General features: G+C 35.3%; 1 protein-coding gene and 1 pseudogene across 5 annotated transcripts in view; one reads left to right on the top strand and one right to left on the bottom strand.

Annotated features, from left to right (window-relative positions):
- The window catches only part of BBS9 (Bardet-Biedl syndrome 9), a 449,627-nt gene that overhangs the window by 332,917 nt on the left and 91,557 nt on the right, over positions 1-25,153 (bottom strand). For all 5 annotated transcript variants that reach the window (XR_003795236.1, XM_029233592.1, XM_029233591.1 and 2 more), the window contains 4 exons: positions 21,127-21,301; positions 14,005-14,089; positions 2,659-2,842; positions 1,858-1,987 (listed from right to left, as the gene is read on the bottom strand). Coding sequence is in view for 4 of the 5 variants with exons in the window: in XM_029233592.1 (XP_029089425.1) it covers positions 1,858-1,987; positions 2,659-2,842; positions 14,005-14,089; positions 21,127-21,301 (574 nt within the window). In the remaining variant the exon portion in view is untranslated. The remainder of the gene's footprint in view (positions 1-1,857; positions 1,988-2,658; positions 2,843-14,004; positions 14,090-21,126; positions 21,302-25,153) is intronic.
- LOC114901619 lies at positions 6,569-7,337 on the top strand (annotated as a pseudogene).

Raw genomic sequence — 25,153 nt, 5'->3', positions numbered from 1 at the left:
GATTCTACTAAAAGTTACAATGAAATTCCTTCAAACACTCTAATCCTATATTTTTATGTTAAAGTGCATAAAAATAAGAAAAATCTTCCAATGAATAATTAGAAATTATTGCTATATGTTAACCATGGAAATCATTAATGGTAATATTTGCACTTATTTATAATTATGATCTTTATGAGAAATAGGAAGTTTCACTTACAAGTACCTAAATTTAGGTGTGTCAGGCTAATTTTGAATATAAGCATCTTGCTGCACACTATATAGAAATTTGACTTTTTATTCAAGGTACTTTCAGTTACTATTTGTCCCTTGACTTGTAAGTTGCATCTGGACCAGAAACTATAAGTTAACCATAAATGTCTTCTGGCAAGCCATATCTCTGAGCTTCTCTATGAGTATGGTGACTCTTAAAATAGACATATCCCTTGTAAATAATATATCTGTAATATAAGTATTTCAACTAAATGATCTCAATAAGTTCTTTCTATCTATCACTCTCCCATGCCCCACATACATACAAAAACCAAAATGACTTTTTAGTATTTAAAGATACTGGCTCCTGAGGGGCATGAAGACTCTAAGCCATGATGGGCTGCATACCCACCAGTGTGAATCTGTCTTCTTGCACCTAAGCTGTCACTTGGGGGGCCAAAGAGAACAGCTCTTGGATGGATATATGGACCGCTGCAAGAATTACTCTCCCAAAAGAGAATTACTTGACGTTGCCCTGCTGGCAAGATATTTTTCCTGTTCTAAATCCTTGTAAGTAAATCTGATATAAAATGTCTGGTGAGTCTGAGTGTTTGGTTGAACTTAAAAGACCATCTGGTGGACTTTGCAAAAGCTAACTCAAAATTTAAAATTTTTCTTCAGATACAAAGTAACTGTAATTTGTGTTAAGTGCCCAGCAACTATAATTATAGTATTGTAATTACAGTATTTTCTCATAAATATGAAAAGCAATTTCTTTTTAAAATATTCATTGTTTTCATTTTTCCAACATCTAAGCTTCAGATTAACCATTAATGCAAATATGAATGCCTTTCATTGAGCCTCAACAATAATATTCCACATTCAACCTCTTAAATTGGAGAGATTAGCCACATTGATCAGATGCTATAAGCATCACTGAAGAATTCTACATACGGTTTTTAAATGTTCAATAAAATGATCTAAATAAGCAGAATTGAATAGATCTGGGGATACATGAAGCTTTATAGAAAGTTGTTTTTCTATACATTTATTGAGATTTTCAATTCCTAAACATAATCTGAGATGCTAAAGAGTTTGTCAAGATCTTGCCTCATATACTGACAAACTAGAAAAATTACACAGTTAGATATCTATTTCTCTCATTTTTGATAAATTTTGTAAAGTTAATGTTAACACATGAATTTTGTCTTTCATTTAAATGCAAAAAGGCTCTATTTAAAATCTAAACTGTCCTGAACACATAATCATTAGCAATTCTGCACTGTTTGACATAATAAGTTCTGAAACAAATTTTGAAGTGTAACATTCTCACAGTCAACAATAAGTGATATCTAAATGGGATCCATTAAGTGCTTGAAGAAATCCTTTTCTATTTTAAAGAAAATAATCTATCAGGTAAACTATTTTCTTGAAATCTTGAATTTATAAAGAATATCTTGTTAGAGATTCTAGATAAAAATGATTAAAGGTGCTAATTAAGGGTTTTTTATATCCTTCTTTACCAATAAAATTTATATTTTAAATTATCTCCATTGCAGACATTCAATGTCACTTGTCATTTTTTAATAAAATCATTTGCCATAAAACTTCTAGTGAATTCCTTAAGATACTCTTTTAAAAAAACTGTTAAATTAAACCACTTACTGTAAACAGCCCACTCTTACTGCTACAGGAATGTGGGGAAGTTGAGTGGCCCACTTCAATGTCACATCCTGATAAACATGCAACATGTTATTATGGTTTCCAATCAAAGTATTTATTGTTCCTTCAGAAACTATGGGTTGAAGACAGAAAAAGAGGATAATAAGAAAACAATCATTTCCAACAGTATATTATATCCCTTTTAGAGGATTTATGATACAAATTAATTCTAATGTCTTGACTTAATGCATAAAGATTTTAAGTAATAAAACATTATTTTTCAACTACAAGCTACCAATATCAAAAAGAAAAAAATCATTTTATAAGTATATAAAAACTACATATATAACTATAAAAACTGTAACCAGATAGTGGCCAACATTTTTGTATTTTATCTAGAAAGCATGAACTTGATTAATATTTAACACATTTAAGCTAATATTTACTAGACATTCACTACAGACAAATAATTCTATTAGGCATTACTATGCTCCATTCTGCTTGTAAAAGAGTCTGATGTTCTCTTAGAAGCATCTTGAACAGCCACATCTTGGAAAGCATTAATGCATACCTGAGGCCAATTCTACAAGTCATTTTGTTTGAAGTAAAATAACTGACAAAACCAAATGTGTGCTTTATATCACACTTCTATTCAAACTTTAAAAGTTAAAATTTCCATTACATGTGCTGTATAAAACTATTTTCCTAAATGTTTAAAATATATGTGAGTGATTTGGGCTTTTCTTGGTGTATAAAATATAGTCATGACATATGGAAGAGATACAAGAAAATCTTTCTACACACCTGAGCAATATGGGAGAAAACAACTTGGGCTACAATCAAGTTTCTTCATAAATCGAATTTGTCCATTATCCTTAAGGCAAAAAAAGTTTCTCTCACCAAGAACAAAAACAGAAGATGCTGACTGATTGAAAGAGACAATACATATATCAAGGGCTTGCTCTCCAATATTTAGAGTCCAATCCACCTGCAAAGGAAAACTTATGATCAATTTAGTTGCTAAAAACAGAACATTTTAGTCACTGTCATATCAATACAATTAAGAAATGCTTTACAACAACGCAGGCATAAAGATTGGCTAACCTTGGGCTTCCTTGATGGCGCAGTGGTTAAGAATCTGCCTGCCAATGCAGAGGACACAGGTTCAAGTCCTGGTCCAGGAAGATCCCACACGCCATGGAGCAACTAAGCCCGTGCACCACAACTACTGAGCCTGCGCTCTAGAGCCCATGAGCCACGACTACTGAACCCGTGTACCACAAATACTGAAGCCCACGTGCCTAGAGCCTGTGCTCCTCAACAAAATAAGCCACCACAATGAGAAGCCTGCGCACTTCAACGAAGAGTAGCCCCCACTCACCACAACTACAAAAAGCCCGCATGCAGCAACAAAGACACAACAGAGCCAAAAATAAATAAACAAAATAAATAAATTTTTTTAAAAATTAAAAAAAAGATTGGCTAACCTTCATTCACTTTTTTTTTCCTATGACCTTATTTCTGATATTTTGTAGACTCTAATAGTTTTTGCCCCATCTTTTACCAAATGATATTAGCTATTCAGTGGTTCAAAAACACTCATATAAGTTTAATCAAGGAGGTGAAGATCTGTGCATCAAAAACTATAAAACATTGGTGAAAGAAATTGAAGAGCACAAATAAATGGAAAGATATTCCATGTTCATGGATTAGAAGAATTAATATTATTAAAATGTCCCTACTACCCAAGGTGATCTACAGATTCAAATCCCTATCAAAATTCCAATGACATTTTTCACAGAAATAGAAAAAAAATGTAAATTCATATGAACCCACAAGACTCCAAATAGCCAAAGCAATCTTGAGCAAAAAGAACAAAGCTGGAAGCATCATACTACCTGATTTCAAAATATACTACAAAACTACTGCATGGAACTGGCATAAAAAACAAACATCTAGACCAGTGGAACAGAATAGGGAGCCAAGAAATAAAACTCTGCATTTACAGTCAACTCATCTTTGACAAAGGTACCAAGAACACACAATGCAAGATGGTACAGTCTCTTCAAAAAATGGTGTTGGGAAAACTTGATATCCACATGCAGAGAAATGAAAATGAACCCCTATCTCATACCATACGCAAAAATCAATTCAAAATGGACTAAAGACTTAAACATAGGAACTGAAACTGCAAAATTATTGGAAGAAAACATAGGGAAAAGCTCGATGATTTTTTTGGATATGACCTCAAAAGCACAGGCAACAATATTAAAATAGACAAAAGGGATTTCATCAAACTAAAAAGCTTCTGCAGGGAAAAAAAAAAAAAGGTCATTATGGGATTATATGAAATCATGTGTGTGAAACTTTTGAAAATTGTAAAGCATTATAGAATTTAAAGTCTTTTATTCAATAAAAAAATATTTTTTAAAGCTCTGCACAGCAAAGGAAACAATCAATTGTGTGAAGAGACAATCTATGAAATGGAAAAAAATATATCCATATAGCCAGTAAGGAGTTAATATACAAAAATATATAAGAAACTCAGACAGCTCAATAGCAAGAAAACAAATATCTGATTTTAAAATGGGCAAAAGACCTAAATAGACATTTCTCAAAATAAGACATACAAATGGCCAACAGGTATATTAAAAAATGCTCACCACCACTAATCATCAGGGAAATGCAATGTGAGATGGAATGCACAAAAGTACGTGGATAAAGAGGAAGTAAGATTGCCCTCAAAGTTAGGCTTTGAGGCAAGAATCAACAAATAAAAGTTCAAAGAAGAGATATGAAAAGTCACATTAAAGATAGGTAGATAGATAGATAGATAGATAGATAGATAGATAGATGGACTTCCCTGGTGGCGCAGTGCTTAAGAATCCGCCTGCCAATGCATGGGGCACAGTTTTGATCCATGGTCCGGGAAGATCCCACATGCTGCAGAGCAACTAAGCCCACACACCACAACTACTGAGCCTGTGTGCTGCAACTACTGAAGCCCGCGTGCTCTAGGGCCCACGTGCCGCAACTACTGAGCCCTCATGCTGCAACTACTGAAGCCTGCGCACCTAGAGCCCATGCTGCACAACAAGAGAAGCCACTGCAATGAGAAGCCCGCGCACCACAACAAAGAGTAGCCCCCACTTGCCACAACTAGAGAAAGCCCACATGCAGCAATGAAGACCCAAAGCAGCCAAAAAATAAAATTTTTAAATATATATATATATAAATTTCATGCCATCCAGAAATGATTTAGGTATTAATCTGTCTACTTTAGGATTAAAATATCTGAAGAAGGTATGAAATCCAAATGGGGCTAGCCAGAGAGGCAAATATAATCAGTGTGTATATAAGAACAATCTGGAATAGGGAGACAGCATAGTGAATATAGGTAGATGCATCAGATTATCTTCATCTAAATTCAGATTCAACACCAAGAAATCATTCAATTGCCACTTAGTTCAAGTGTAGTTTACCTATATGAAAAGATTCTACTGGACACAAGACATGAACATCAGTCCTAAGACAGTTAACATTTCTCATTACCATATAATAGGCTAGCATTCTAGCATTACTTTTCAGTGCTTGTAACTCAGGCTGATGTGTCCCTGACTCTGAGAGATGACAATTCATTCAGAGTGGATAGGCAAAGTTTCTGAGGCCACAGGCCAAGATCCTGCCACTAAATACTTTCAGTTCACTAGGTACTGAGTGCCACTCTCTGTAACCTCTCCTTAGGGAAATATACCACATCCTAAATTAATGAGTCTCAAAATGCACAGAAGTTTACTAAGAACAATCATTTAAAATTTCTTCCATTTCCAGCCATCATAGAGTAATAGGAAAAAAATCTACCATCCATCTGAAACAACCACAACACAAACAAAATGTATGAAACAACCATTTGCAAGGCACTGGATATCAGAAAACAAAGGACAGCAATCCGCTTAAAAACAGAAAATAAATGAGGTGAGTGGTAAAATTGCTCCTGCCATGAGAGAGTTTTCAGGCCATGGCACAGGGAGAAACAACCCAGGCAAAGCCCAACAGACTCCCTGAGTTGAGGAGATGGATGATAAGAGTTCAGAAAAACCAAGGCAGCTAGAGTGCATAAGACAGCATGACAAAGAAAGAGAGCAGCACAGGGACAGAGCTCTGAGATCTGTAAAGAATCCTCTCAAGTATTCAGCTGAGTACTTATCAGCACATTCATGTAGAAAACTACTCAAAGCCAGGGAAAGAACCACCCAAAAGGATTAGCGGTAACAGTGCCCAGCATTCACAAAGGGCCTGGAATACTGCCAGTGCCCGCCAGCCAGACTGGAACACCTCATAATTCAAAGGGAGGTGGATAGAGCACTCAAAGGGTATTACCTCAGGAGTAGGGAATAAGTAGCCCCAGAATGAGCATTGCTCTGGTCCCACCTAACAAGACTTAAAAGCAAGAGCCAAAAAGATCAAACTGTTTCCAACTAACTTAACTGTCTCCCAGGCCTAAGCTCAAGAAGATTTATAGAAACACAAAAATATCTAGCACCCAACAAAGTAAAATTGACTATATCCTGGCATCTAATAAAAAATTACCAAGCATGTAAAGAAAAAGGAAAATGTGATCCATGATGTGGAGATAAATAAATAAACTGAAATTCACTCAAAATTGATACAGACTCTTTTTTGTGGTGCCTCAGAGGCAGTCGGCCACTTCAGAATGAAGCTGAACATCTCTTTCCCAGCCACTGGCTGCCAGAAACTCATTGAAGTGGATGATGAACGAAAACTTCTTACCTTTTATGAGAAGCGTATGGCCACGGAAGTTGCTGCTGACGCTCTGGGAGAAGAATGGAAGGGTTACGTGGTCCGAATCAGTGGTGGAAACGACAAACAGTGTTTCCCCATGAAACAGGGTGTCTTGACCCATGGCCAAGTCCACCTGCTACTGAGTAAGGGGCATTCTTGTTACAGACCAAGAAGGACTGAAGAAAGAAAGGGCAAATCTGCACGGGGTTGCATTGTAGATGCCAATCTGAGAGTTCTCAATTTGGTCATCGATAAAAAAGGGGAGAAGGATATTCCTGGACTCACTGATACTACTGTACCTCATCGCCTGGGGCTCCAAAGAGCTAGCAGAATCCGCAAACTTTTCAATCTCTCTAAAGAAGATGATGTCCACCAATATGTTGTGAGAAAGCCCCTAAACAAAGAAGGTAAGAAACCTAGGACCAAAGCACCCAAGATTCAGCATCTTGTTACTCCACGTGTTCTGCAAGACAAACATCGGTGTATTGCTCTGAAGAAACAGTGTACTATGAAAAATAAGGAAGAGGCTGCAGAATATGCTAAACTTTGGGCCAGGAGGATGAAGGAGGCCAAAGAAAAACGCCAGGAACAGATTGCCAAGAGTTGGAGGCTGTCCTCTCTGAGAGCTTCTACTTCTAAGTCTGAGTCCAGTCAAAAATGAGATGTTCTAAGAGTAACATATAAATAAGATCAGACATAAAAAAAAAAAAGATATAGATGTTAGAATTAGAAAACAAGGACATTAAAACAATTATTATAACTATATTCTTTATCTTTAAAAAGTTAAGTAGATACATGGAAGATATTTTTTAAATCACCCGAAGTGAACTTGTAGAGATAGAAGCTCTACGAGATGGGAATTAATACCAGATTAGACACTGTAGAAAGAATATTAGTGACCTTGAAAACATAGCAGTAGAAATTATCCAAAATGATATAGAAAAAAGAATTTTTGAAAAGAAAAAGAAAATCTGTGACCTGTAGGGTAACTTCAAGCACCCTAAATGTATGTGTAATTGAGAGGAGAGGAGAAAAGATGGAGAACAGAAAAATATATATGAAGAATTAATAGCTAAAAATTTTCTAAATTTCATAAAAATTATAAATTCACTGATACACGAAGTTCAACAAATCTTAAGCATCGAAAAAGGAATGAAAGAAAGGAAAACTACACAATACACATCATAATCTAATTGCTCAAAACAAGTGATAAGAGAAAATCTGAAAAACATCCAGAGAAAAAAGACATTATATACAAAGGGACAAAGATAAGATGAAAGATTTCTCATGGGAACAATGCAAGCTAGAAGACAGAGGAGACCTCTGCTCTTGGAGAAGGAAATCAAGATGGCAGGGTCACAGGATGTAGAACTCACCTCCGGCATCAAACACAGCAAAAATACGTCCAAATGTAGAACAATTTTCACCAAAAATTAACAGGAAACTGGCAGAAAGACTCCTGTACAACCAAGGCTGGAAGAGAGATCCACATATAATCAGGTAGAAAGGGAAGAGAAGCGATCAGGTCAGGACCTGTGTGAGGGACGGGGCTCAGAGGAAAAGTGAGACTTCACAGGCAGAGATCCTCCCTGGGAAGTGAGCAATTTGAACTACATGTTGGGCACCCTAGCTTTGGGGTCCTGCACAGAGAAGACAAACCCCCTTGGCTGGTTGGAGGGCAGGTGGGACTAATAGGAAGGCTGGGGGAATCCCAGATCCAGCTCGGAAGGAGTGCACACATGCTTGTTCACTCCCAAAACAGGGCGGAACGTGCAGATCGGAACTTCATGGGTGGCTGACTGGTTTCCTGCAACCGCCTCGTGAGTGCCCCAGCCTGAGCAGACTGAATGCTCCAGCCCTGCTTACTTCACATTGCAGCTCCACACTGTAGTGAAGGCTGCCATGACTGAGGAAAGAGCTCAGCAGTGAAACACAGAGGCAGCTAAGACCAAAAGCACTGTCTAACCAGGGAGGGGGCAGCACAGGCAGCACATCAGAAGAAGCCTAACCTCTGTCTATGGCTGGACCACCACAGCCTATACCCATTCAAATACCAAGAGCCTGCACAGGCACTCCTACTCCAGCACTGCTCCCCTCTGCGACAACGGTGCCAGTGCTGAAAATGGGGAGGGCTCACACTTAAAGGGAACAGAGCCAGAAAGACTCCACCCTCAGGGCTTCTGCTCCAGCAACTTGGGACCTGACCCCACCTTTGATAGGGTAGTGATGGCCACTGAAGAGGGGGGAATCCTTGGCTCATACCTGGCTCTGTCCTTAGCCCTTCCTTCTCCAGCCCACTTCCTACCAAGGTGATAGCTGCCAGCACACCCTGAGGAAAGATGTGACTTATGTTCACATCAAATCCAGCTCTCCCATCAAAACCACTGGGCACATACAAACTATACAAGGATGCTCCCACATAAGGACACTGAATTAGATAACTGTTTCACCTAATTTCATAGAAAGAGAGAAAGTTAAGCAAAATGAGAAGACAGAGGAATTGGTCTCAATAGAAAGAGCAAGAGAAAACACCTAAGAAAACAGAAAAATGGGGCTTCCCTGGTGGTGCAGTGGTTGAGAGTCCGCCTGCCAATGCAGGGGACATGGGTTCATGCCCCGGTCCGGGAAGATCCCACGTGCCGTGGAGTGGCTAGGCCCGTGAGCCATGGCCGCTGAGCCTGCGCATCCGGAGCCTGTGCTCCGCAACAGGAGAGGCCACAACAGTGAGAGGCCCGCGTACCACAAAAAAAATTAAAAATAAACAATTCACCAGATAAAGAATTCAAAGCATTAGTAATAAGACTACTAATTGAATTAGGGAAAAGAAAAGATGAACAAAGTGAGAATTTTAACAAGAAACTGCAAAAATAAAAACAAATTTTAAAAATGAGAACAGTTTAAGAGATAACATCAAATGTACCAACATTCGCAGGAGCCCCAGAATGAGAAGACAGAGAGAGAAAGGGGTTGAAAATGTATTGGATGAAATTATGGTTGAAAACTTCCCAAACCTAAAGAAGGAAATGGATATACAGATACAGGAAACACAGAGGGTCCCAAAGAAGATGAATCCAAACAGATCCACAGCAAGACATATCATAATTAAACCGGCAAAAATTAAAGATAAAGACAGAGTTCTAGGGGCAGCAAGAGAAAACCAAAGAGTTATACACAAGGGAACCCCCATAAGACTACTAGCTGATTTTTCTGCAGAAACTTTGCAGGCCAGAAGGAAGTGGCATGATATACTCCAAGTGCTGAAAGGGGGAAAACCTGCAACCTAGGATACTCCACCAAGCAAGATTATCAGTTATAATTGAAAGAGAGATAAAGAGCTTCTCAGACAAGCAAAAATTAAAAGCATTCATCAATCAATACTAAATCTACCCTAAAAGAAATGCTAAAACATCTTCTCTAAGTGGGAAAGAAGTAAAAATCTATAGGAAAGGGAAAATCCCACTAAGAAAGACAAATATATAGTAAGGACTGAGGATCAACCACTTAAATAAGCTACTATGAAGATTAAAAGACAAAAAAATTATAAAAGCAACTATAACTATAATAAACAGTTAAGGGATAAACATGAAGGTGTAAAATAGAACATCAAAAACACGAAATATGGGGGGAGGGGAGTAAAAAATGTAGATCTTTAGAATGTGTTTGAACTTAAATGACCACCAGTTTAAAACAAGTAGATACAGTTGTAGGTCAACATATATGAAACCCATGGTAACCACAAATCAAAAACCTACAACAGATACACAAAAATTAGAGAGAAAGGAACACAAGCATACCACTAAAGAAAATCATCAAACCACGGAGAAGAAACAAAAAGAAGAAGAAATGAACAGAGAAGAGCTACAAAAACAACTGGAAAACAAGTAATAAAATGGCAATAAGTACATACCTATCAATATTTTTTTAAATATCAGTGGACTAAATGCTCCAATCAAAAGACATAGGGTGTAAATCAACTATACCTCAATAAAAAATATTTTTTAAGACATAGGGTGTCTGATTGGATTAAAAAAACAAGACCCATCTGTATGCTGCTTACAAGAGACTCACTTCAGAGCCAAAGACACACACAGACTAAAAGTGAGGAGATGGAGAAAGATATTTCATTCATGCAAACAGAAACGACAAGACAGCAAGGATAGCAACATTCATATCAGACAAAATGGACTTTAAAACAAAGCCTATAACAAAAGACAAAGAAGTGCATTATATCATTATAATATCATAATAATATAATACATGATATCATATAATAATATCACTATATCATTATAAAAGGATCAATACAAGAAGAGGATATTACAATCATTAACATATATGCACCCAGTACAGGAGCACCTAAATATATAAAGCAAATAGTAACAGACATAAAGGGGAAAATTGACAAGAATACAATAATAGTAGAAGACTTTAAAACCCCACTTACATCAATGGACAGATCATCAAGACAGAAAATCAGTAACACAACAGTGGTCTTAAATGACACAATAAACCAGTTGGACTTAATAAATACCTACAGGGCATTCCATCCAAAACCAGCAGAATACACATTCTTTTCAAGTGTACATGGAACAGTCTCCAGAACAGATCACATGCTGGGCCACAAAACAAGTATCAGCAAATTTAAGAGGATAGAAATTATACCAAGCATTTTTTCCAAACACAATAGTATGAAACTAGAAATCAATTACCGAAAGAAAAATGGGAAAAGCACAAACATGTGGAAGTTAAACAACATACTACTAAAAAACCAATTGGTCAATGAGGAAATCAAAGAGGAAATCAGAAAATACCTCAAAACAAATGAAAATGGAAACACAACTTTCCAAAATCTATGCAATGCAGCAAAAGCCATTCTGAGAGGGAAGTTTATAGACACAGGCCCACCTCAAGAAACAAGATAAATCTCAAATATACAACCTAACCTACCATCTAAAGCAATTAGAAAAAGAAGAACAAACAAAGCCCAGAGTCAGCATAAGGAAGGAAACAATAAAGATCAGAGAGGAAATAAATAAAATAGAGACAAAAAATATAAGAGAGAAGATCAATGAAAGCAAGAGCTACTTTTTTGAAAAGATAAACAAAATTGATAAACCTTTAGCCAGGCTCACCAAGAAGAAAAGAGAGGACCCAAATAAACAAAATAAGAAATGAAAGAGGAGAAATAACAACCAATACCACAAGATACAAAAAATCATAAGAGAATACTACAGCTATATGTCAACAAATTGGACAACCTAGAAGAAATGGACAAATTTCTAGAAACATACAACCTGACAAGATTGAATCAGGAAGAAATAGACAATCTGCATAAATGGATCGCTAGCAGTGAAATTGAATTTGCAATTTAAAAAAAATTTCCAGCAAACAAAAGTCCAAGACCAGACAGGTTCACAGGGGAATTCTACCAAAAATATAAAGAATTTTACCTATCTTTCTCAAACTTTTCCAAGAAATTAAAGAGGACAGTAAACTCCCAAATCCATACTATGAGGCCACCTTTACCTTGATACCAAAACCAGACAAAAACACTACACAAAAGGAAAATTACAGTTTAATACTTTTGATGAATATAGATGCAAAAATCCTCAGTGAAATATTAGCAAACTGAATCCTACAACATATAAATAGAATCATACACCATGATCAAGTTGGATTTATTCCAGGGATGCAAGGATGGTTCAATATTTGCAAATCTATCAATGTGATACACCACATTAACAAAAGGAAAGATAAAAATCACATGATCCTCTCAATAGACACAGAAAAGGCATTTGACAAAATTCCACATCTACTCATGATAAAAACTCTCATCAAAGATGGTATAGAGAGAGCATATCTCAACATAATAAAGGCCATTTATGACAAACCCATAGCTAACATCATACTCAATGATGAAAACCCAAAAGCATTTCTGCTAAAATCAGGAACAAAACAAGGATGCCCACTCTCACACTTGTTTAACATAGTATTGGAAGCCCTAGCCACAGCAATCCAACAAGAAAAAGAGATAAAACATATCCAAATTGAAAGGGAAGAAGTAAAACTATCACTCTTTGCAGATGACATGGTATTTTATATATAGAAAACCCTAAAGTCTCCACCAAAAAACTACTGGAACTAATAAATGAATTCAGAAAGTTGCAGAATACAAGATCAATATAGACAGTCTGTTGTTTTCCTATAAATAATGAACTATCAGAAAGAGAAAGCAAGAAAACAAACTTGCTTAAAATCGCATCAAGAAGAATAAAATACCTAGGAATAAACTTAACCAAGGAGGTTAAAGACCTATGCTCTAAAAACTATAAAACATCGATGAAGGAATTTGAAAATGATACAAAGAAATAGAAAGATATCCTATGTTCTTGGATTAGAAGAATTAATATTGTTAAAATGTCCATACTACCCAAAGCAATCTACAGATTTAATGTAATCCCTATTAAAATGCCCATGATATATTTCACAGAACTAGAACAAATAATCCTAAAATTTATATGGAACTACAAAAGATTCTGAATTGCCAAAGAATTCCTGAGAAAAAGAACAAAGCTGGAAGTAAGTCCCTGAGTTCAGACTACACTACAAAGCTGTTGTAATCAAAACAGCATGGTACTGGCACAAAAACAGACACATAGATCAATGGAACAGAATAGAGAGCCCAGATATAAACCCACACACCTATGGTCAATTAATCTACGACAAAAGAGGCAAGAATATACCATAGAGAAAAGACAGCCTCTTCAGTAAGTGGTGCTGGGAAAACTGAGCAGCTACATGTGAAAGAATGAGATTAGAACATTTTACCACACCTTATAGAAAAAATATACTCAGAGTGGATTAAAGACCAGAAACAATAAAATTCAAACAATTTTTCTTCAAACTACTTTTTCAAGTTATCAAACATCCACGTTTGTCTTTGAGCTAACTTTATCTTTGTAGACTGTGAACATTTTTTCATCTTTTACTTATATATTTCTTCACATGCCTATTAGTAGCAACTTTTTTGCCTATTAAAGGAATTTTTAATTTTTCTATTTTTATTTTGTTAGTTTATAATCACTTCAGTTAAAAGTGACCACATCTGGATATCTATCATTCTAGTGGTACAACTCTATAATCTGCTATATAATGACTATGACTAGGCATGTATCTCCATTGCTCAATAAGAGCCAACTAAATTCTTTGATCATTGACATAACTTTAACACAGAAAAGAGAAATAGCTAAAATATATGTTTTTTAAATTTTTATTCCCAGAAATTCTTATTCTAAATGAACATCTATAATTAGATATAACATTACTAAAATTTTTAAAAGGCCTTACAACTAGTCTTTTTCCAGAACCAAGTTTTTGCTGTTCAGTCTCTTGTCTTTTATCTGCATCCGTTGCAAAAGCAAGTACTTGGTATCTGTTTAAAAGATATGGAATAATTGTAAGTGACTTTATAGTTAAAAAGTGTAAATTATTTTAAACTTTAAAAACACATAATCTCAGTATAGCTAAAATTTTTAAATGCACATTATCTACAAACCTTACGAATAACCTTCCCCTTGATTTTAAAAATTGTAAAATTTAGTAATGAATTCATACTGAATGATACTGTGGCTTAAGACTATGTAAAACTGCAATGGTAAAGAAATTATAACCATATGTCCCAAAATTCAATGTTGGAAAAATAGCTCTGCCACATATCAAAGCATTTCCATTAGAAGTTTATGTGACAAAAACAATACTCAAGAAAGATCCAACACCAAAACACAAAATAGAAAAAAATACAAATAATGCAAAGCAACCAGACGACTTGTTGCAAACCCCCCAAAAAAGTAGTAGTAGAAATAGTAGAAATTATTAATAGATAATTTATGGACCCCAGAACACCTGAGTTTAATTCCCAGCTAAACCATTAACTAGTTGAGAAAATTTTTTTTAATTAATCACTCTGTCTTATCTATAAAATGGGAATAATAATCTCAAACTGAAGCATTGTTAAAAGAATTAAAAAATAATTTAGTGCCTAGTACAGTATCTGGTATACACTAGGTGCCCAATTATTAACAGATTGACAAACACATAGACAGATACAGATTTATATATACATAGAGATAAATCACATAGTAATTTATCTGGTATGTAATAAGTTCTCAATAATAGACATTATAACTTTCTATAAGTATTTTAAAGCTTTTATTTCAATAGTAACATTTAACACAACATTGTAAATCAATTATACTTCAATAAAATAAATTTTTTTAAAGTTAAAAATTAAAAAATAGTAACATTTAGCTCAAATCATTCTTAAAAACAATTTATAAATATCATTCAATTTAGAAATGATTCAGACAATAAAGTTTAAATTCCCTTACTCACATTAATTTATGGTGTATTGTTAGAGTAATAATCCTACTCAAAATGAAGAAATTTTAGGCTCATAGATTCCTTTCCCTCTTTTTTTTTTTTTTTTAAGTTTCTTACTTTTATTGTTGGTGCATATCTAGTTACATAGGGGAGATAGGGAAGGCTCTCCAAAAGGTAACACTTAGCAGAGAAAAGGTATTAGAAGGTTAACAAAAACATCTCAACAAATAATTAAGCCTTTCCCTCTTATTGAATCAAAACTTCTTACATTGCTCTTTGATAGCTAAGAGGAAAATTAGTAGGTAGATATATTCAGGCATCTCATATTGTCTAAAGAAAGATGTCTGATAATGTAAACATCAGGGACCTGAATAAATAAAGGCAATGCAGAATATCTAAACAAGTACTGAAATTTACACTGGTATTCAAATATCATATACCAACTCTTTTTTTTTTTTGCAGTACGCAGGCCTCTCACTGTTGTGGCCTCTCCCGTTGTGGAGCACAGGCTCCGGATGCGCAGGCTCAGCGGCCATGGCTCATGGGCCTAGCTGCTCCGCGGCATGTGGGATCCTCCCGGACCGGGGCACGAACCCGTGTCCCCTGCATCGGCAGGCGGACTCTCAACCACTGCGCACCAGGGAAGCCCATATACCAACTCTTAAAGCCTTCTATCTCAATCAGCAATACTTAATTTGTAAAAAGCCTCCAATTTTCAGTGAATGCAGAATGACTATGAATTAAGATCGATTTTGCAATGCATTCATGAAAATTACAGTTAATAAGAAAGCTTAATGTATATAAAGTTCATTCATTCAATAAACATATAGTAGGGATCTCATATAAGCATTAACAAGGGGGAAAACTACTACATGACCTATATCCACCAGGACCTTCCAAAGTAGTTGTGAAGATTCATATACAAACAAATAAGTGTAACTCAGAGTGCCCTGTGCTAATAGAAGGTATGCATATAAATACCAAGGGAATATGATCGCAGGAACAGGTAATTGGGGTGGAGGAAATACATATGTTCTTGGTATCAGTTCAGGAGGAGAAAGCTAGGTTTTGAAAAATGAGTGAAAACTCATCATGCTGTTAAAGAGGTAAAAGGCATTATGGCAAAGCAAACAGCACATGCAAAGGCATGCAGCAGTAAAAGAGACATGAAAGGCCATGGCAGGAGTTTAGGAGAGATGCATGGCGGAGAGGAATGAGTCATGGGAAATGAGACAAAAAAGGGTAGGAGGCTGAAGATCTCGGCCTTGTAAAATCATGCTAAAAAATCCCGTAGGTAGCTGCAGCAAATATCTCAACACCATCTGAGACTGACCTTCAAAATCCCTAACTCTCCAAAAAATTAGACCTCATAGTCCAACCTCCAAATAAGATTGCTTTACTCTCTCTGGTTCATGGTAACAGAAATTAGTATGCACTAGTGACTAGAACATCAGTCCAGAGCTGGTCCTGCAAATGGATCTAACCTTCGGCAATTAATTACATAGGCCATTCATTTCCTGCAGACACCAACCTACCAGAGGATGATATGGATATTAATGAGATTGTTGCTATATCCAAAGATTTTGAGCTGTTTGAAGCTTCTTATATAACTAAAAAGAGTTATTATTTCATGTGAGGCATAAGTGAACCCCTAAAGTGGCCTCATTAACATCAAAACAGCAGGCACAGACACAGCCAAAATTGACTCCTGATTTCTAAATCCAGACCAATTCTCTTCCCAGAAGACAACTCAGAAGAGTATTTTATTACTAAACGTAACTGACAGTAAATTTAGATGATGACAAACTTACAACAGCATTTACTTTATGATTCTTCCTTAAATTCTCTTAACTGTGACCAATAATGTACATGGAAATCTGTTTCCAAAACCAAACAATTCCAAGCAGACTTGGAATTTCTGAAATAAAGAAAACACTTGGATTTTTTTTTCTTATCGCTCAAGTGTTCCGTGATATAAGCTAAAGAATAAAATTCCCTTGTTGGAACTGCTGAAAGAATAATCAGGTCCAATGTAAAAAGATTTAATGAAAGAGTGTCACATGTGTTTTTCAGAACAGAAAGGGCACTAATCACAGATACAGCAAGTCCAGGTGAACAGTGGTACTTTTTGAACCAATAGCCACAACACTTAACAGGTCCTGTGGAGCACCAATGACAAACTCAACCGTATAATTTAGTGCTCCTCTGTATCACATCGTAAAAACAGCAGCAAGTAACTAAAATATGGATTGAGGTGTCACCGAACACAAAAGTAAACCCTCCAAAATCATTTATTTTCAAATGAAAAATAGTTGTCACCTCAAAGTGTACCAGGAGATTTGGGAACTTTGATACTTAACCTGCAGAACTCTACTAGAATTGGAGGCTCTGGATACAGAGCATTACTACATTCATTCCAGCTATAGTTAAAGCATTCTTGATTATGCCTGGGAGAATCATTTTCATTGGAAGATACCAATAACAAAATAGAAGGTTTCCTCATAAACTTTTCATTCCTTCATTAAGATCTTGTTAAACATCTACTTTCAGCAAGGTAAAATGCTAGGCACTTCAGGGGATACAAAATCCCTGCTATCAAGGAACATTTAGCCTAGTCAAGGAGAAAAACAAGAAATGTCATATCAGTGAAAGCATGAATAGTGCTTATGGAAAGCAGTGAAAAATTACTCTGTGAATTGAGAAGAAGGAGTTGTTACTGACAGCTATGTCAGGCAAGATCTGAATGGGGAGCAGGGAGGCTTCCAGACCTAATTTTCATTCACAGAAAAGGAAGGAAGAGCATTTCAGACAGAGTACAGCATGAGCAAAAGAGGAGAGAGAAAGAGAGAAGCTCTGAATATATATGAATAACACCAAATATTTCAGTTTGGCAAGAGCCTAAGGCTGGTGAAGAACACAATCCTCTTTTTAAAATACTATCCATTAAATTCAACAAACAGATTTTTAAATACTGATTTAAAGACTATTGTCTACTTAGCAATGTATTAATATTAGGAGCCACTGTAGGGGTACAGGGGAAAGTGTATAGCAAACAGGGGAGAAAGATAAAACTCCTGGCAAGTATACTTCTTCCGGGAGCCTCCTTACATTCAACTCTTATTTAAAGGTATCACCTCTAGGCTTCTCAGTTTCCTGTGCACAGTGCTGCCATAGCCAGTATCACAATGAACTGAAGTAGCTGATTGACTTGCTACCCACTTGCTGGCATACTGCTGGAGGACAAGAGACAGGTCTTATCTGGCTTTGCATCTCCAGTGCTTTGCACAGTGTGTGGCACAGAGAAGCCTCTTGAAAAATGTTTGCTGAATGAATGACTGAACCAATGAACTGAATTATTCCTTTAGTGAACAGGTATTTAAAACAGATTCTGCTCTCAGGAACCTGATAATGTAAGACATACTCTGGAACATTTTAGCACAATACAAAAAGCAAATATGATATTGGGCAAAAATCAGTGTGTTGGGCAATAATATATCTAGGAGGTTAAAAAAAGGAGGATATTTAAACCAGTTAATTTTAAAAGTTCCTTCCAAATCTGAAAGTTCACTTAACAGAGGTAAAATGGGACTGGAGCATAAAGAGCACTGAATGTCATATGAGAAGATTTAGATTTTTTAATGGACAACAAAAATTATTCTGGCTTAAAGAGGTGTTTTAAAAGAATAGCTATGAGAAAGGCCCTTCAAAGTCTACATTAGAGGTTAAAAACAAACAAACAAACAAACAGAAATCCAAGTGAAAAGATAAAGGTCTGAATGCCAGTGGGAATGGGAAGCAAGGGCTGAATAAGAGAAAAAAAAAAAGGTAGAAAGACCACGATTTACTGACTATATAATTCTGACAAGCAAAGGAAAGAAAAAGAGAATAAAAGATGATCCAAAGTTTGTACAAATGTGGCCAAGGGAATGGCCCAAAGCCCCTCCTCTACCAAAAAAAAAAAAAAAAAACTCTCACTTCAAAAGAAAAACAACACTCAAAGTATGTCCTGAATTAGAATCACCTGGGGTGTGTATTTGTGATGATTTCTTGGTCTTTTCCCCAAACCTACTAAATCAAAATCTAAGGGGTTGGGGATTAAGAACGTGCAAATGTGCACTTCATAAAAGGATGCTCAGATGATTCTTATGCACACTAAAGTTTGAGACTCATAGCCTTCTCTAGTTCCTATTTGAACATAGTTGATCTGTTTTTAAAGTAATTAAACATCAATATCAAAAATGAAAATGAATTATGTCTTAAAAGCCTTTTCTATTAACTGATTATATTTTTAACTGATTATAAATAGATTTAATGAAGGCTCCAAAAACCAAACTTACAGTTTTCCTGCTTTCTCCCATCCTAAATTACATCTGTGATTACCATTTAATCTATTAAAGTTGAAAGTATATATAAATACAACATACTACTCAATGTTATAAACCCTCTTGATTGTCATCATTTCACAATAATCACATATCCCATGCATTTTTACCATTTTAAAAGATTGACATAATAAATAAAGTGTGCACTTTTTTAGTCTTAGATGGAGATGAATTTAATAGATCAGTATGTTGGAGAATTACCACAGTTAAAACAGTATGAGTTTCTGTGAGATTAAACCTTCACATTAAAGAAACCTACACATTGTTTTCTCATCCAATCACTCCTAGAGTTATTACCAAATTAATTCCTATTCCCATATTTCAAAGAGTAAGTCATGGAACATTCACATCTTTGTATCATGACCCCAGTGTAACACTGCTAGTATCACCCTACTTGGCAAGAACTGGGTGGAAAGGTGAAAAGCAGATCTTCTCAATATTGCTTAAGTTTTGGCAGGATTGAATGAATTATACAGGTATTTTTCCCAGCTTCTCATAATAATTATGATATTTTATTTATTATCAGTAGCAATGCCACAACTCACTCATCTCCTTTGGACAAGCGCCATAGGAGTTGTAGGATGAATATGACATAATGATACACTACCTCCATCAGTTAACTTCTGCTTACTCACAAACATTTGCTTATTTTCAGAGTTTTAAATCCTCAATGCCTTAACAATAATTCTCAGAATGTAGATTGTCACTTATTAAGAGAAAACTACATTAACTTGCAATATACACAATAATAAAACTTGAAGGCAAAAATTTACATCTGTTGCCTGATGAATTTATATTTTCTTCCTGCCTTGGGAAAAATCATGTGGCCAAAAATAATACTGAAAGGCTATAATGAAGTGTTGCTTAGATGTTTAAAGTTCTAAATGCTGCCATCAGTAAGATAACAACAATAAAGTTACTTAAAATATTATAATTCTCCAAGTCTATTTCTTTTCCCAGAATGGATTTTTACTTTTTTTCCCATTCTCCCTTCCAATAAAAAACACAGCCTCCAAAAACTCAAAACCATAATTTTTATTGAAATTTAGCTGGTAGAGAAGAAAACGGTCTCTCTGAAACACAATTCACCAAAATCAATATGAATTTCTAGAAAAAAGTATAAGCTGTTTTCATAGGGTCATTTTCATACTTCACTTCTGTAAGCTGTTCTTTTAAAAACATTCATAAACACACTTGTATTTCTTGCCAGTATTCTTCCTATGTCATATACATTCTTTTTTTGTTATAAAATCATTCTATATATGTATTTGTACCTGGCTTTTTTTCACTCAGACTGTGTTTTATTATTTATAATTCAAGGAACAATCGCAATAATTATTGAGCATTTTCTATGGGGTGGTAACTTGACATACACTTAATTCTTTTAACAAATTTGTCGAAATAGATGTTATTACCTCCTTTACATTCAGGATAAGGACACTGACCATCAAACAGCTGTGAGTAGCAAAATCAGGACTCCAATCCAGGTGTGCCTCTCTCCAAATCCTTCCTCTCAATCTGTGCACTATACTGCCTTTCAAATGTTTTATGATATGTAAATGATATCCTCTAAGTCACCACAATTACATTTTATCAGAGAAACCACTCTCTTTTTCATTTGCAATATTCAAGCTCTTTGTGGATAAGAAATTATCAGCAGCATACACATAAAAAAACATGATTCCAAAGATTCAAGATCCAAACTTACTTGTAACTTTCCACTTGTCGGCAGGATGAAACAGTAATGAAGGAATCTGTACGGGAACTGTAAGCAAGAGGGCCAGGTAAAAGAGAACCAGGGAGAAATCTTCCAAAAGCATAGCTCTCCTGCTCAAACACCATCAGCATTCCATCCATAGACTGGATACAAATTAAATCGCGACCTAAAGAAGAATTAGAGGAAATTAGGTAACTTATTCTTTTTATGAATGTAATGATTTTATCACTATTCACCACAAATATGTCAGTTAACTTTTTCCCCAAGGGACAAAATGGGCAGTTTAAATTTTAAATCTCAAACTGATGAAGCTATAAGATTATTGTATATCACTATCTACACATTTCCCAATTTTTTCATTATTCATAATATGTCTATAGTTTTAAATACATTTATTTTCATTTATTTGAGCTAAAATCCGTAGCTCAAGAGAATACCTGAGAACAATCATGACTCTGCAAGATATCATTTTTTCCAAAATCAGAAATATAAACGGTTCTACACGATGCCTTCTCTTCTTCATAGTATGTCAGCCCCATACTTTCAAATGACTTAGACATCAGTCAAACACAGCAGACCAAATCCATAGACATGTATTAAGCACCAGTTTTATACAAATCAGTGTTGAGCACTGTTGGGAGAGAAAATGACTAATACCGAATAACGCTAGTCACTGATTGCCCTAAACTATCGATTGATTTTGAAGTGTCTTCTACTATTAGTCTGTAAACATTAACTACAAAATTCACAGTTCTTAAAATATACTGAGATGATGATAATGATGATGATTTCTATGGTACAGTATAGTATCCCTAATCTGAGAAAGATCTAGTGGCTATAACTTTTCATGTTCTGCTAATGTGATTAGTGTATCCTATAATCTATTATATAGGGAAGAAGGATGTCAAAGAAAAATTAAGCTACTCATTAAGAGAATAAACAAAAGGTCAATCTTCTAATTAATTTGTCATCTCTAACCCATACTTACCATATACAGTAAGTCGTGTAGTAACTATTCTATTTTACCTTGGATATCAGTGCCAATACAGTTAACCCTAAATTTTGAAATTTAAAGAATACTTTGCTCAAAAAGAAATTAAATTGCATAGAAATGGATGGTAGTCTTATTATTGTATCTGAGTATGGATATAAGGGCAATTTTTAAAAATGAAAATGTGTTGCCAAAGGAGTTTTTTTAAAAAGAAAACAAACTGAGACCTTTGGGGTGCTTATTACTGCAACATACTCTATCCCATCTTAATTGATTCAATACATTTAACAACTTTAAATAGTCTCAGAGATGTTTCAGGTTGAATACTGTCTTAGCATATATTCACAAAATACACATCTGAACCACTCTGGGATCGCTAGAGAGAAAGGGATTGTTCATGTTAATGCTGTTTTGAAGAGTATCCCCTCAAAGCTCAAATTCTTTTATAAGGCATAGTAGGTTTTTCAGTCATTGTTTTAAGCTTTTTAAATCTATTCTTTATCTACTATGCTTATTTAAGTTTTCATAAAACAAGATATGAGTTTGCATGGATGCTGTATGTATATACTTGCTGTACGAGTGTATTCACAGAGATATATTCAGACAAAGAGTACCTCATCTATCCAGAATTTAACTATATAGCAATCCTCCTGTCTGTACCAAGCAAAAATGAAAAAGTATAAATATGCCTCTAAATAGTCAAAATAGATGCTGCAAAGACTTTGTAATGAAAATCATGCAAACTTTTTACAGGTAGGATTCCCAGGTCTCACTCAGGGCATCGATTCTTATTTTAATTATGGTTCGAACAGTTGCAGTTCTCATAAACAAGTTACTGATATTCCAGGAGCTTCAGCCTCCTTGTTTATAAAATGAGTATATTTGCCTAAGAGCTCCAAAGTTAGAGATAAGATTTAATAGTCTCTAACACTGTGTAGCACACATAAAACACAAGAAATCATAGCATCATTATAATGGTTATCATTACCTGCTTCCCCAGCCCAGAGAAAAGAAAATAGCAAATTAGAAAAGGTATGAAAACACTGATAGCTGTGAGCAGTGACAGCTATGCCCCAACAAAAAAGAAGACAACAGGAAATCTATAAAATATATATCAAATAATTCAAAAAAGAGTAACAGTCAGGGCTCAGCTTAGAAGCAATTACTAGCCCTATATATCTCAAAAAGAGAAATGTCATATTATAATGTACTAGTAGCTATTAAATGGATTTAATACAGTTTAGCATAGTTTAGTCATTTGCAAAAACAAACTTGTGGCCGAGATGCTAACGGCTCCCCCTAAGAGCCACTCTTTCTTTTGGGACTTGAATTATCACTAGACTCATGGCCATTCAGTTAGAATAAAGCCTGTATCTCCAGGCCTCTGTGACAGATACATCATATGAGTACTTTCTCGCCAATGAGATGGGAGCAGGGTGATATGTGCAACACCCAGACTTACCCTTAAAAGGACTGAGTATGCACTCCCTTCCCCTCTTCCCAGCATGGTGGTAGGGCTGGAACAGCTATCTTGGCCTCAAAGATAGAAGCCACATATTGAGAACAACAGAGCTGCCTACCAGTCCTGGACCACTTTATCTCCAGGTGGTTAAATCTGACAGAAACAAACATCTTCCTTAATTAAGTTTGGTCTTTATTAAAGCAATGAAACTTATATCTTAAATAACACAGAACTTATCTGAGCATAAAGATCCATCCAGCTTTACTGACTCTTAAAATTTAATTTCACTTGATTGGATCCTGATACCAAAAAACAATCAGATATAGAAGACATTGGGACAACTGGGGAAATTGGAATGTGACTGCATGCTAGATAACATTAGGAAATTATTTTTAATTTTCTTAAGTGTAATTATGGTATTGTGATTACATATGAGAATGTTCTTATCAGGAAATGTGTTCTGCAATAGTTATGAGTGAAGTGGCATAAGATCTATAACTTACTTTCAAATGGTTCATCAAAAGAAAAAAAGTGTGTGTATACATGTATATACATTTATATATGTATATACATTTACAATATATACATTTACATCTAAATGGTGGAAAAATGGACATTCATGTTACTTGTTCTGATATTTAAATTTTTTCACAATAAAAATGTAAACAAAGTGTTCAAATATATTCCTTTAGTATACAAATGCACTTTTTTAACCACCAAGGAGGGAACTGAGCACTAGTAAATTGAGCAGGACTTAGGAGGAGAGCAATAAATCTAATCTTAATAAGTTAAGAATCAGAGACAGAAGAAATCCAATCAATGAAACACATGCAATGACCTTGACCTATGGGGGAGGATATTACTGTAACCAAAATATACTCTCTGTATTATTAAAGAATGTGAGGTCAAGGCATGTATACTTCCAAGCAGAAGTACAATAAAATTTGAGTTCATTTCAATATGTTGAATGTCTCTGAACGACAAATCTTCCAGTCTCCCAAAGACCTTAAAGAAGTCGTCCTCAAAGTGTGGTTCCCAGACCACCAGCATCAGCATTGTCTAGGAAATTCTTAGAAATGCAAATCCTAGGGTCCCACTCTATACCTATGGAATCAGAAACTATGATGATAAGGCCCAAGTCTAGGTTTTAACAAGCCCTAGAGGCTATTGGATGCATGCTAAAGTTTGAGAACTACTGCTTTCGCATGGTATGACAAAGAGCTAGAGCTTGAAGAAAACTTGAGCCCCAGAGAACACTTGGCTCCTTAGCATGATATATGAAGTCTTATTTCCTGAAACTCTAGCAATATAGGGGAGATATAACCCCACATGGGCTGCCTCTAGAGTCAGATAATCTGAGTTTGAGTCCAGTTCAACCAATTATTAGTGGTGAATTTGGGCTCAAGTTTCCTTATCTGCAAGATGGTGTACCTAACTTAGTTAGCTGTTGTGAGAATTAAATTAAGTAATGTACGGAAACTAGATCCAGCAGGTGTTAAATACTGCATCGCATTATTATTTTATAATTATTTTCTAAGTCTCATACTAAATGTTGTATTAATGTT

This window comes from Monodon monoceros, unplaced genomic scaffold (genome assembly GCF_005190385.1).
Source record: "Monodon monoceros isolate NGI ecotype Baffin Bay Population unplaced genomic scaffold, NGI_Narwhal_1 Super_Scaffold_2, whole genome shotgun sequence".
Lineage (NCBI taxonomy): Eukaryota > Metazoa > Chordata > Mammalia > Artiodactyla > Monodontidae > Monodon > Monodon monoceros.
Note: the sequence above shows the minus strand (reverse complement) of the source record. Positions and strands in the feature narration are given on the sequence as shown.